General features: G+C 38.0%; 1 protein-coding gene across 2 annotated transcripts in view; it reads right to left on the bottom strand.

The window, feature by feature from the left end:
- MANBA (mannosidase beta) overlaps positions 1 to 15,187 on the bottom strand; it is a 91,159-nt gene that overhangs the window by 68,596 nt on the left and 7,376 nt on the right. For both annotated transcript variants that reach the window (XR_010380458.1, XM_010980639.3), the window contains exons 2-5: positions 10,566 to 10,660; positions 8,463 to 8,568; positions 7,460 to 7,630; positions 3,007 to 3,130 (exon numbers count right to left, since the gene is read on the bottom strand). Coding sequence is in view for 1 of the 2 variants with exons in the window: in XM_010980639.3 (XP_010978941.1) it covers positions 3,007 to 3,130; positions 7,460 to 7,630; positions 8,463 to 8,568; positions 10,566 to 10,660 (496 nt within the window). In the remaining variant the exon portion in view is untranslated. The remainder of the gene's footprint in view (positions 1 to 3,006; positions 3,131 to 7,459; positions 7,631 to 8,462; positions 8,569 to 10,565; positions 10,661 to 15,187) is intronic.

Raw genomic sequence — 15,187 nt, 5'->3', positions numbered from 1 at the left:
TTCTCGTTTTCCTTTGACCTCAGTATTTTTTTCAAATATAAATCTGTTTTTATTGCTTTAAACATTAAGAATATATGAAGTCACTTAGGAAACTGAAGTTAGGGCAAAATCAAACAAATGACCACAGGATATTGAAAAGTGCAGAAGTTAGAAACCATTATGCTAAGAAATAAGAATGCAGAAAAACACATGTATAAAGAAAACTAATTCACAAAAATTTCAAGTTAATTTTTAAAAGTCTAAAAGCCTTTTTTCTGTCATACTGTGTACAATTAAATAGGAGAACTATGGTTTGATCTTTAGGGGTAAAGTCACTAATTTTAAATTAAGAAATAAACTGAATATTTGGAAAAGCAAAAAGGTTATTTTCTTCTAGCCTCAATAGGCAGAAAGTGCCACAAAGTTAAATTAGTTCAGCCTTTCATAATGATTTGGCTGAAATTACTAGATAGATTAGTTTATCTACTTTCTTCCCTTACTGTGGAAACAATACAGGCTCAGTACAGAAATTTAGAAGAATAAAATACAAACTATCTGTGGTACTATTACACAGAGATTAGCCACTGCTTGCATGAGGTTTTTTTTTCTGTATTTTTTTTTTAATTTCATGCAGTCCTTTCTTTTAAAGGTTTTGGGGGGGGGGGTGTAGTAAGTTTATTTATTTATTATTTTAGTGGAGGCACTGGGGATTGAACCCGGGACCTCGTGCATGCTAAGCATGTGCTCTACCACTTGAGCTATACCCTCCCCCGCATTAGTTTTGACTAACCTCATATCACACTTAACTTTTTTAAAAATTAATTCAGTATTTGATTTTAGATAAAAATTGTATTATGTTTTTGATTATGAATTAATCATTTTTTAAAATGTTTCATAACTCTCAAAATGCCTGCCTCATAGCATGTACCAAATAAATGCAAAAAGTATCCCGAATATACTAGTTTATTCTCCATTATTCTTCAACTTTTAAATTTCTATTGATTTCAGTGATGATTACTCTCTTCCAAATACAAACTGAAAAAAAAAAAATCCAAAAAAAACTCCTAAAGGAAGTTCCTCTCCTAATGCTTTTGTAAGTTTATGCTGCAATTTTTTTATTACATCAAGTAACCAAACTGAAATCTATAAAATTAATCAGAAATAAAAGAATTACTGTTTAATATACATAGAACACATCTTCTGAACAGGAAACATTTTTCTCTCTGTTAAGTACAAAATATATCATAGTCACAAAACATCAAAAATACAACTGATGTGGGTAATTGATTACAAAGAATCTAAATTAAATCTTAAGCATCGCTTAAATTTATTTAATTCAAATAAAATTCACCCAGTCACTAATGGCTAATAAACTGAGCCCTAATGATTAAAGGAGAAATGTTTAGCTCCATATTCAAAATTTTAAATTAAACTACAGCAGTGTTATTTAAATTTTTTCAGATATCAGGATACCTGGAACTCATAGCATTTTTTGGCAAACCACCTAAAACACTGATTAAACTTGAAAACTATTAAAAAAGTAACTTTTGGTAAAATCAGACCCCTCTTACAACAGATTTTATTATATATACCTGAGAAAAATTATCGGTGGAGATGAAGGTAAATGAACCATTATTTGATTATAGCAGCAAAGCTCAGTTCGGGTTGAGCCTCTGAAGAACAGTTTAAGAACTAGAAAGCTCTAAACTGCCACATTTGTATGTGCAATTTACATTAGAACTTCTAATGCCTTCTTAACATTTAAAAATGCCAGCAGCACCTGATAGCCTCCTCAATTATCAAACATCTCTGATTTGCTTTTGTCTTCTGCCTTTAGAAAACACAGATCTGGTTCCACTGAAGCACAATCCACAGTCACCAGGGCCCAAAAGACAAAAGAACTCTGGCAGGGACACACCACGTACTTGTTTACAGATTTCATCTAGTTAGGCCTGCACGTAATTAGACTGAGCATCGTGACCTGGCATCTAAAATCCCGCTTGCCTCCACCGTTACCCTGATTTCCCACACTTCTCAAATCCTTTGATCTTTGATTTTCTGAACTACTGGGGTTCCCATCCCAAAGACTATGAGACAATCTAGTTTGGTTTGGTAATTGTTCTGTCTCCCTTCCCCACCCCAACCAATGTGCAGGGATGAGTAAACACATCGTATTTCTTTCTACACCAAAAACACACAGTGCTGGGCAAAGAACTCAACAAATATTTGACCAGCTTTTAACCAGTTCATCGACATCGGTGAGGTTTCTGAGTTTTTCTTCAGTGCTCCCTTCAAGTGAAAAAAGTTATTTTCTTTAGCTGATGAGATGCCTTGTTTACCTTTCAGTTTACTTTCACCTCTTAACAAGGCTGGTGTGTCATGGCCTTCAGAGCAGAAGATGTGCAGGGCTAGGAAGTCAGCCCACTGATTTGTGCAAACCAAGAACTCAGCACCAAGGAGTTGGGAAAATGACTACAGAGGCAGCAAAAAGAAGTAACAGCTAGGAGCCCCAGTTCTTTTAAGAAAGAATATTCAGCTCAGACAACTCAGAGCTGCCTGCTTGCTTGCTTGCTTTCTCTCATTTTTTATGTTGCAGAATACTTTAAAAGGTATCCACCTACCAACCTGTTTTATGTAGTAAATTTTCATGACGAATCAGTTTGTATATATTTTTCACTTTTATGAACTTAATGTGCCATAAATTTTAAAAAATACGTTTCTGAAAACTACAGTCATCCCTCAGTATCCACAGGGGATTCATTCCAGGACCCACTGGTGGTACCAAAATCCACTGATGCTCAAAGTCAGCCCTCCAGATCCGCAGTTCCAAATCCGTGGATGCAACAGACCTCAGATCGAATACGGCAGTATTTCTTGAAAAAATTCTGCATATAAGTAAACCTGCACAGTTCAAACCATGCTGCTCAAGGGCCAACTGTGTATCTCTATATTCAAATTATAAACCCAATTTTATAACACAGAAAAGGCTCAAAAAAGAAAAACAAGAAATCACATCTCGAAGCTTACCATAGATGGGGGAAAATGTGAAGGATTCCAAATGACAAATATTATAGGCTTCAATTCTAACATCTTTCCAGATGCCCTGGGTAGGAAAGGAAGGCCCCCAGTCCCAACTGAAGGAACACTGCTCCTGCAATTTCAAGGGGAAAAAAGAAGAGAGATTCTGATTACCATGAAATTTAAACATTATGAAAAACCTTTTCTTTTAAAATTTTATGCATGTGTATATTAGTGTGTTCAGGCTGCCACAACAAAATACCGCACACTGGGTGGCTTAAACAATAGAAATTACTTTTCTCACAGTTCTGGAGGCTGGGAAGCCCCAGATCAAGGTGTTGGCAGGTTTGGTTTCCGCCTTCTCACAGTGCCCTCACAGAGCCTTTTCTGAGCACACACATCCCTAGCATCTCCCTCTGTTGTCCAAATTTCCTCCTCTTATAAGGACAGCAATCATACTGGGTTAGGACCAATCTGAATGGTCTCATTTAACTTAATCACCTCGTTAAAGGCCTCATCTCCAAAGAGGGTGATATTTTGACCTAGTGAGGGTTAAGATTAAATATACATACCAGGGTGGGACAATTAAGTCCGTAATAGTGTGTGTGTGTCTCATATACAGCATCTAAAATGACCTACAATGACCCCTTCCTGGTGTTCATGCCCTTGTGTAACCCCCTCCCCTTGAGTATGGATTAGTCCTAGGGAACCACTTCTAACCAACAGAACACCGCAGGGGTGATGGCCCTTCCAAAATTAGGTAATAAAAGAGACTGCACCTTCTGTTTTGGGTGCTCTCTCTCAACTCTCTATTGGCCAAGGGGGAAGCCAGCTGCCAGGCTGTGAGGCAGCTCTGTAGAAAGTCCCACGTGAGTGAGCCTGGAAGCCCATCAGAGGCCTGCCCATAACCACATGGGTGAACTTAGGCAGGCCTGGTCCGGCCTTAAGATGACTGAAGCCCTGGTCCACAGCTTGACTGTAATCTCCTGAGTGACCTTGAGCCAGAAGTTTCCAGCTAAGCCACACTTACATTCCTGACTGACAGAAACTGTGATAATAAATGTTATTTTAAACTGGTACGTTTTGATATAATTGTTACACAGCAATAGATAATACAGCAACTAATCTGTCAACCTGGGCATAGTTAAACTTGGCACAAATGTTCTAAGACCACAAAGCCTAATTATGTTCCTTTACTCTTTAAAAGCATATTACACTGAAGCAACGCAATAGTTACTCTTGAAGCTTCTCCAAAATATCTCTGAACCTACCACTGTGTTTAAATGTAATAACTATAAAGAATGAGGAAATATATTGAAAGATAAATATATTTTTCTATCCCCCCCGGATAAAGATATTTATAAATAGGTTTAAGAAACTCCAGTTAGACTTGCCAACCCCTATTTCTGCCAGTATGAATTCAGAAGTCCTGGTTTCTGAACTTACAACCTAAAGATAATCAGTTCAGAATTTAGACAGTGACACAGGTGGCCAGAGCAGAATTCTTCTGATTTCTACTTCTTTAAAGAAAAAAAAAGGTATTTGCAAAATATAGTCAATTATAATGTGTGAGGCTATGAAAGCTTTTAAAAAAGAACAAGCACCAGAGGAAGTACTTGATCTTCTGAATGGAGCATTTGTAGAACAGAACCTGAGCACTTGGCCAAACTGTCCTCATTTAAGGATTACTTCCTAAGCTCTGTATTTTTCTAAAACAGAGATAATTTAGTTTCCACTACAGAAAAAGATAAAGAAATAAAATCACAGCATCCACATCTGTATAAATTCACTTAAGTATCATGTTCACCACTTAAGATTCTCATGCTCAAAATGAAAACCACCTTGGAGATATTGACTCAAGAGTCTGTAACTTCAGTTATGTAATCTTTTACTAGGGACAGGGAGAAGGAGGAGGGCAAAAATATTCAACATCATATAAGGCAGACCATTCTCCCCAGCAAGGGCTACAAATCAGCCTTCTGCATACAACCTCTCCAAATAAAAGGGCTTTCTATGTTTCAGGCTGGGAGCATATCAATCGGAGGTTGACCTGGATAAAGAGACTCAGAAGGAATGTCCGCAGATGCAGGTGGAAACTGGGCAGGTGGTGTAGAATACTGCTAAGAGGATAGCTGAGGGGAAGGGTCCACCCATCCAAGCCTGATATAGACAGAAGCAGACACAAAAGGGGATTTGTGTTAAAATGGAGACAGTGCGGGGTCAAAGAACAGACAGAGAGTAGCATTTTCTCTTTACAGCCCACCCTCCACCTCTACCCATTAACTTCATATAAACTATGCTGAGGCGTTTAGTGAGTTACATACTTAGAAGTTCTTATTATAGAAGTAAGTCTCCAAAATATATAATATCCTTACCCTCCACTGTGAAAAGCTGCATAGCACTTTACAGTATGCAAATACATTATTACTTCACTGTATCCTCATATCAACACAATTAAGAAGGAGGAGAAAAGATTTGCTCCACATACAAACGATGGACTTGTCTACAATCACTCTTATTTTGTAAAGCCAGAATTCATAGCCAAGATCCCTGGCTTGGTCTCCAGTTCAGGTCTTTTCCCACTGATCATGTAACTAACCAGAAACATGAAGAGGCAAATCATTGTTCTGGCAAGTTTGCCCAAGTTTACTGTCCCACAGACTGCGAGGGCAGAAACCTGGGTCTGATTTCTGATTTCAGTAACAAAAGATTTTGTCCTACCCAGATAACCTGAAAGAGTGTTGTAAATGCCACAGCTGAATAGGGGGCAGAAGGAAAATACCACATGGGCATATGAATAACATGTGTATTTATATATACTATACAACTTTATTAATGACCTGAAAAGCAAGCTTTTCACATTCAGATCCAGGAAGTCCTTGTTTTGATAGAAAGTTAAACACAGACGAAGAGAGGGAAAAATTGCAACCTCTAGTATTCAAACCACTATGCCATTTGAAGCCAAAGGAAAAACACAAAAGACGAATTTTACATAGAAGTGTAAGTACCCAAGTGTTCCCTGGGACACCTGACTGTTCAGTTACAGCAGCGTGAACAGATACTGCCTGAGACACTGACAGAAGTTTGGGGAGGTCAAACCAAACAGGAGGAGGCACAGTTTTGACCTTAATACTTATATTAAGGAAACATAACTTAATGGTAAATCCATCTAGTCCAAAGAGAGCCATTTAATAATCAGAACTTACCAACTGAGGTTTTAGCTAATGAGAGCTGGAAAAATACTCTTAGTATCTTCACAATGAAACCAATTATTACATTTGTTGTTAAAACCAGTTCCTCAAAAAATTAAAAATATTATTATCATATAATCCAGTAATCCCACATCTGGGTATAGAATCCAAAAGAACTGAAAAGCAGGGTCTCAAAGAGATATTTGTACATCCATATACAAGCAACATTATTCACAATAGCCAAAAGGTGGAAGTAACCCAAATGTTCACTGACATTGAATGAATAAACAAAATGTGGCATGTGCATACAACGGAATATTATTCAGCCTTAAAAAGGAAGGAGATTCTGGCACATGCTACATCATGGATAAACCTTGAGAACATTATACTGAGAGAACTAAGCCAGTCATGAAAAGACAGACACTATGATTCTACTTTATGAGGTAACTGGAGGAGTCAAATTCACAGAAGCAGAAAGGACAGTGGTTGCCAGGGCCTGAGAGCTGGGGAAAATGGGGAGTTATTTTTTTAATGGGTATAGAGTTTTAGTTTTGCAAGATAAAAAAGTTCTGGAGATTGCTTTCACAACAGTGTGAATATATTTAAGACTACTGAATTGTACACTTAAAACAATTAACATGGTAAATTTTGTATTACATTTTACCACAATTGAAATTTTCTAATAAAAATTAAATCTAAAACAAAACGTCACATAGAATACTAATTCAATGAGTCCAGTCATCTAGCCTGAGATCAGACTCAAAGAAAAATAATCACCTGTGAGTTTTGTTATCTTAGATTTTATGAGAACCTAGCAAAAAATATCGGGTATGTCAACAAAGATTCTAAAGTTGTAGAAGGCTTCTTAGTAACAAGGATCACTCATAAATATGAACCCTTCAAAAAGATAAATAGACAGATAAACAGACAGACAGATAGATAGGTAAGAACCCTTCAGTCTGGTGAAAAGTTTGATAAACCTGCGTGTTTTTTTTTTTTTTTAAAGTAAAGGTGCATTATCAGTCACCTATTTTTCTTCTTTCTCCAACATTACCTAAGTTCTGAAGCATGCCTCAAGAAGGAAACCTAGAAAGACAGATTCTCCACAAAATTCATATAACTTTTGGTTCTTATTTCCAATTTTTAATTCCCACTAAGGGGACAGGAAAGAGATGCCCAACTTCTGAAATACAACTGGAGTCTTCAAACAAGCATCTCATATGCTGGAATGCCATACTCAAGGCTAAAGCCCCCCACTGTGGGACCATTACCTTTCGAATAAAGTTGACATGGCACTCGCCCTCCTGCTCACTTGGAGGGCAGCTGGGGGGCACCTCGTAGCTTGTGTGAGCTTTGCTCCTCTGGTCCGCATATATCACTGGTGACTGGAAATACAGCTCGATGAAGTTCACTGCTTTGACCACGTGTGTAATATCAAACCTCTGAATTATAAAGAAAGAACAGATGTGGAAGTAGCCTCATGTGTAAAATTTTAGCTATAGGCAGAATGTATGAAACATGCATTAAAAAGAATGAAATATTTAGGTTTAAACTTTTTGCAGGAGAAAGCACTTCACCAAAATAGTATGACTTAGTTGCTGGCTTTTAGTTACAACTGAGTACATTCTCCTACCCAAACGTAGATTTCTAGGTTTTCTCCTGCTATTTTTACTGATGATGATGGTCCTAGGCAAACAGAGCAAGCAGAGACTATCTTTAGCCTTGGAATGTCTGCTCTGGCTATTTACACATGGCTCTGAATTGCCAAGGATTTCCTAGACACTTCGTGATAACCTGACTCTCTGGTATGCATAGCATGTATTTCTAAGTCATAAGTTATTTTTGTTTTGAAAAGTCTACCCCTGAAAGGGAAGGGAGCTCAGGATACAAGCTTTTAAGGTAACTGTTCCAGTAAGGAAGGAACGTTTTCTTTTAAAATTGCTTGTCAATTGCCATTTCCCATGAAACTCTGGATTACCAATTAATAAGGGAAGGGAATGGGATTTGTCAAACATTTCCTATGTGCCCAAAACTGTGCTGATCATTTTATATAATTAGCTCCTTAAATCCTCACAATAACTCCATCAGGCTGGAGTGTCTTCATCATTCCACAAATGTGGCAACTGAGAAATAAAGTAACTTACTTACCCAGTGCATCAAAGGGCTCGTGCCTCCCTGCATGGGCAATCATGCACTTACCTTCCCCCCTCAGACAACAATGAACACAAACACACACAAGTGGTCCTTTTTAACCTGATGTCATTAGGTACTTACATATCTTCTGAACATGTTGTCTGTTTCCCCAACAGGAACACCATTGAGCAGGACTTTTGTAACTGTATCGACACCCTCAAGAATCAAATTTACTTTTTGCCATTCGCTAAAAAAAGATTTTTAAAACAAGATGTATGAAACATTAACTTAGGTAACTCTCTTTTTTTTTTACTAGTTAAGAATGAAAGGAAAAAGTGTTTCACAAAAATATATATATTCTTAAAAGGCATTTTCCAATGAAATTTTCAAAAGTATTGGTTTAATACATTTTTATGTTGAGTGATCCAGTTTATCTTTCTTCATAAAATTTCAATCACCATAAAATTATGAGCACCCTTCTAATTTCTAAATGCTTTGACTTTTTTTCTAGAACTTCACAAAGTTCTTATAAGAACGAAGTTAAGTAATAGATACAAAACATTTTCACAGATTATTACATGTACCAACACTAAGAGAACGCATTAACCAACTAACAAGTATCTGTGAGTAAATATGTGCCCAGTACTCTGCTAAGCCTTATAGGAAACTAAAACAATCTTTGAATTTAAGGAATCTGCAGTCAGGTTAGTATTCAAGCCTAAAACACAGGAAACCAGACAAAGCTTTCAACCTCTTCTAGTTTGTAGTGCAGTCTTGTTGGATACAAGTGCTATCAGAGCCTGCTATAAGGAAAGACTTCAAGCAGAAAACAAGAGTTTAAAAAAGAGTAAATAAAGTGTGATATATCTATACAATAAAATAGCATTTGGCAATAAAAACAAATGAAGTACTGGTGAATATGACAACATGGATGAACTTCAAAACATTATGCTAAATGAAAGAAGCCAGCCACAAAGGACTACATATTGTATAATTCCATTTATTTGAGATTTCCAGAAGAAACAAATTCAGAAATAAACAAATTAGTGGTTGCCTAGAGCTGGGGAGGGATGGGGGGGCAAAGATGCAGGAAGTGGTACAGGATTGGCAAGTAAGCAGTACTTTCACAGATAAGCAGAGAAGATCACACTTGATCTGCCAATCAAAAGGAAGAATCAATGGTAAAAATCAGCATTCTGATGGATCAAGATAAATCACATGTTTCTTCCACATACAAAAGGAAAATAAAAAGACAAAGCAAGAAATCGAGTTAGGCAGCTTTGGTCTCATTCCAGGTACTCACTAATAAAGGTCTAGGCAAAGGTGGAAATGAGGAGGAAGAGGCTGAATCAAGAGAAATGACAGGCAAAAATGAATAGTTCTCAGAAACAGACCAAATACAGGGAGATGAAGGAAAGATATGATGAGCCAAAAGCCCCTTAGGCATGGAAGATTGGAAAGATGGTGTTACATCAAGAGAAATAATAAGGCTGCTAGAATATAAAGTAAGCTTTAAGTGGGAAAGTCAACTGGTTAAGTTTTGGATATGCTGAGTTCAAGGTGAAGCAGGACACCCTATTGGAGATATTTTAAGTATTATCCGGAAATAAGAGCCCAGAACACAGTAATTCCGTGATATTGAGCACTACATTTTGGTTTTATTTCTCTTTTAAGAAGCTAGTAAACAATTACCAACAAGAAGTAATATTAAAGGAACAGAAGGGTTTTTTTTATTTAACAATAATGGTGGTAGATATAATTGGGTTATATTCTGATACTTAGAACATCACTGAAAACCGTATTGTGCTTTTCCTCACGGCCTCATGATGTAATATAAGGCCAATGCCATAGTTTCAGTGACTGGTTAACACCACACCAAACAAATGGTGTCTCTCTGATCCTACTTGACAATATTATAAATATATACACTCTACGGATTCATAGGAGGGCAAGGGAAGGAAATGATGGCAAAAGAACTGACTAGGTCTAGGTGACATCATTATAACGACTGGAAAAATGACTGAATACAACATAATTTTGTGACTAGTGATCAGTGGCACCATCCTCATACACAAATCGAAATATATATCATATATTCACTTTTACAGGCTTTAGTCTGAGAACACTCCGATATGCAACCTAAGCAAACAAAAAATTATTGCAGATAGAAAAAGAAGAAAAGTTCAAATAATAATAATAAATGGATAGATATTGATATAAACAGAGATATACACACATACATACCCAGTGTCAAATGGAATCACAAAGTTCTTGCTGTAGGTCCAGTTATCCAAGGCAATCCACCTGTAGTTACGGTCATTAAATCTGTAGTAAGGATCCTGTTGAAAAAATGATGGTAGATGATTAAATATGCAAAAATAAATGAATTAAATAAACATGAAATAAATAATTAATGATAGTTATTTATTACCTAAAAACTAATGAACTCTTGGCCTAGAAGGGCACACATTTTATATATCAGCACATCCCAACCACAAGGCTAATGCTCCATCCATTTATGAGACCATTACCTTTCAAACAAAGTTGACATGGCATTTGCATACTAGAAATACTAAGAATATTTTAAAACGTAGAAAAAAAAGTCCAACAAAATACCTGAAATGAACAAGCTCTGAGAAATAAATATTACATAGTTTCATAATCAGCAAACGTGTGGAGATGAAGACTGGCTTCCTTTGTTAAAACCAAACACAATAAAGATGTGTGTATATATACAATGGAACATTACTCAGCCATAAAAAAGAATGAAATAATGCCATGTGCAGCTACATGAATGGACCCAGGAATTATCATACTAAGTGAAGTAAGTCAAACAGAGAAAGATAAATATAATATGATCGCACTTATATATGGAATCTAAAAAAGATGATACAAATATTGTTTACAAACCAAAAACAGACTCATAGACATAGAAAACAAACTATGGTTACCAAAGGGGAAAAGATGGGAGAGGGATAAATTAGGAATTTGGGATTAGCAGATACACACTAATATATATAAAAATAAAGAACAAGGACCTACTGTACAGCATAGAGAACTATATTCAATTACTTGTAATAACATATAATGGAAAAGAATCTGAAAAAAATATATATGTATATATGTATGTATATGTATAACTGAGTCGCTTTACTATATACCTGAAACTAACATTGTAAATCAATTACACTTTTAAAAAAAAACACAGAGCCTGCAAGGTATCAGCAGAGAATGAAGGACAGAACTTCTGATGGTGTGGCGCCATCAGCCTCTCACGCCCTGTGGTTCTCACTTTGTGTTTTGCTGCCACTATCCCAGCTGACCTCCAGGGGGAATGTTTCTCTTCCACTGCCCAAAGGTCAGCAAAACTCCCACTCCTTGGATTTACTTAGCATTAACAAAGTTATTTTTCACTCAGCTTTACTAAGTGAGCACAAAAAGGATCTCCTACAGAGAATACACAGGCAGCGCAAATACTGCCAAACTTACAAACTTCCCTGCTGACGAGAAGAAATATTTTGATAAGCGTCAGGGGAAGGAGTGGTTGATGAGAGTTAATAATAACCAGTAATCACTAAACTGACTTTTAGGGTCTGGTTAACGGTGAGCTTTTGTTCTACTAAATGGGGTGTGCCAGGCCGAGCCCACTCACTTCCTTCTCTTCTCTTCCTCACACAGGGGACTCAGCCTCCCCAGTGAATTAAAGGAGTAAATGTTTAAGGATGCAGGTTTGAATAGGCACCTAATTATTAGCTTCCCATGTGTCTCACCCAGCCCAACTGATAACTCTACACTGTGGACTTCATCCAATATAGTTAAAAACATCCTGAGAAGGAAGGTGGGGAGGCTAACGCAGCTGCAGCACGGCAACCTGCTGAGCCTTGAGACTGACTGATGGTCTCCTTCCTGTCTCCCGGCTCCTTGAAGGAATCTGCGTGTTGAGCTCCAGAGGGCTATCTTCTTGGACACATTTTTTTCTAGACAAACAGAATTTAGAGGGTTAAGTTTTTTTTCTTCCTTGAAAGAAACCAATCTGAAAAGGCTACATACTGTATGATTCCAACTACGTGATATTCTGGAAAAAGCAAAACTCTGGAGACAGTAAAAGGATCAGTGGTTGCCAGGGATTAAGGGGGAGAGAAGGATGAACAGGGCGAGAACAGAGCATTTTCAGGGCAGTGAATCTACTCCAAGTGATACTGTAGCAGTGGATACGTATCATTATACACTTGTCAAAATCCATAGAATGTACACCACCAAGAGTGAACCACAACATAAACTATGGACTTTGGGTGATAATGATGGGTCAGTGTTATAAGGTTCATTGATGCTAACAAATGTACCACTCTGGTGTGGAGTGTTGACAGCGGGGTAGCTGTACATGTATGGGGATATATGGGAACTGTCTGTATTTTCCATTCAAGTTTTCAGTGAACCTGAAAATGGTTCCCCAAAAAAACCAAAGTCTATTAAAAAAAATTGCTCTAAGGGAAAATATCTTACCCTCCCTAAAATAAAAGTTGCAGAGACTCAGGTGATATTTATAATAACTATTGCAAGTGCTAAGCAACCAACTTAATTTGGTTCCAAAGTGGTCTGATTCCCTTTGTTCATTAAAATTCTGAGTCCTATTTAAAGCAAACAGCAGCTCAGCATTATGTCTGATGACGAAGGGACCCATGTAAGTGGCTGAGTTGTTAAAGCAAACCCAGGAACCCTAAAGACAGTAACTTGTATCACGTGTTGACCATTTACTTTCTATCAGCCTCCAAGATAGGCATTCACACACACTCTTCTCTTCGTAACAAACATGTGCAGTAAATACCATTTTATAGAGGAAGAAACTAAAACTCCAAAAGGTGAAGTGACTCTCCTAAGGTCACACAACTAAGCAGAACAAAATGAATTCAGTCTGACACCAAGGTCAGCATTTTTTCAACTGTACTGTGTGCCTCACTCCACGTTTACCTACGCTTTTATACCAGATGATCTCTGCAACAGCAATAATAAGATCGGGTGCTGCCTGTGACCCTGCGGAGTCAGCAGCATCATCACCCCCATTTTCTAACAAGAGTCCAAGGCGCAAAGTCAGATGGCTATGAAGTGGTGGGGCGCTGATTCAGACCCAGGGAATCCGGCTCCTGCGTCCACGTGCTTACTCATCACCTCACACAGCCATCAATGTCACCAGTGCCATCCATTGTTAACAGTGTCAGTGCTACCTACCAAGGGCAGGCTGGGAGAGAAACACGCTCCATGGGGCCTGAACCAGCTGTTTATAACTGACACTTACCATACCTGTCGCACATCGACAAGCCCTGTGTCATCAGACCATGCAAGTCACACGCCCGACTCCTCCCTCTGTAAGCTTCTCAACTTCATCTATTATTTCTACTTACAGATTGAAGGACTCAACCAGTGGTAGCTTTCCCACTCCCCCCTCTGCTTTAGTCCAATGGCTGATTCTCTGCCAGACAGAATTTCTTCACGTGGAGTGACATGGAGAAAAGGAATTTTTTGTTTCATTTACAGATATTGTTTCTTGGATACTTAGGCAAAAATAAAGTTTAAGAAAACATTTATCTGAAAACAAGCAAAACTAAACAATATATTAAGATACACAGGTATCTGGTAAAACCTTAACTTGTAAAAAGCAACAGAATGATAATTCAGGATATGTTTCCTTTAGGGGGAGGCCGGTGAAGGGCCAGGTGGGGAGTGGGGTAGGTGCCAGGAACCCCCAGTGGTACCGAGAATACAGGCCATACATACACTGGAGAGCAGGTGCATGGGTATTCATGTAATTATCAGACTTTTTTTGACTATTACAAAAGGTTTTTTTTTTACTATTACAAAATGGTTTTTTTTTTACTATTACAAAATGTTTTTATTTATTAGACTTTCAAAATCAGAAATGCACATGTGTATATAACTTTCCAAGTATCGAGTATTACATAAGAAGGAAAAAAAGTCAGAGGAGGCTAAGCTACTCCAAAGTACCTAAGGGTATTTGTGTGTTCCATCCTGAAGAAGCCGTGATCTCCAGAACCCCCATCTCTCCATCGTCAGATGTGTCTGATCCTTCCTTCAGAGGGCGCAGGGCTACAGCCGAGCCCACGCTCATGAGTCAGTCAAAGCACTGCGGTTGGCCTTAACATCATTTTTCTCCTACAATCCTCAAACTAATAATCCTGCTTTCCTATCTAACACAGCTCTAGGTGAAAAGGGGTTGCAACAGAAGGAAACTCCTTTTCTGTCCAAAGTGCAAGAGCTAAAGGGGGTATATATATTACAAGGGGAAACAAGACAGTTTCTTAGCCTACTCCTGAGCGCAGGCTAGAACTCACGAGGTTGAGGGAAATGCCTGGAGAGAGATTCTTGACTGATACGAAGGGTCGGAGGAGCTCACACCTGTTCCGGGAGCGAGGCTGGGCAGCTGAACAGAACCACATGTGCAGCTGCTGCCCCTGAGAAGGGGCCGGGAGGAGGCGTTGAGCTGACAGGTAAAAGCAGCGGTGGGGAGCAATCTTTTTGGCATGGGTTCAAGTCCAAGCCCAACCCCGTGAAACTCGTACAACACCACTATACTTCTGTTTTCTCAGTTCTAGAATGTGGATAATAAAAGCACCTCCCAGGATCAGTATTTGCAAGAGGTGATGGATGGAAACTACTTAGACCCAGTCATGGCACACAGTGAGCATTCAATAAATGGTATTTATCACCACTATGACATGTACTGACCTGAAGTGATGCCTAATATACATTAAGGTAAAGAAAAAAGTCAGTATACAATATACACAGAATGCTATCATTGGTAGGGAGAAATATATATAAATCTATATATGATATGTGTCTCTGTATGTTTA

Source organism: Camelus dromedarius, chromosome 1 (genome assembly GCF_036321535.1).
Source record: "Camelus dromedarius isolate mCamDro1 chromosome 1, mCamDro1.pat, whole genome shotgun sequence".
NCBI classification, from domain to species: domain Eukaryota; kingdom Metazoa; phylum Chordata; class Mammalia; order Artiodactyla; family Camelidae; genus Camelus; species Camelus dromedarius.
This window is presented reverse-complemented; position numbering and strand designations above follow the sequence as displayed.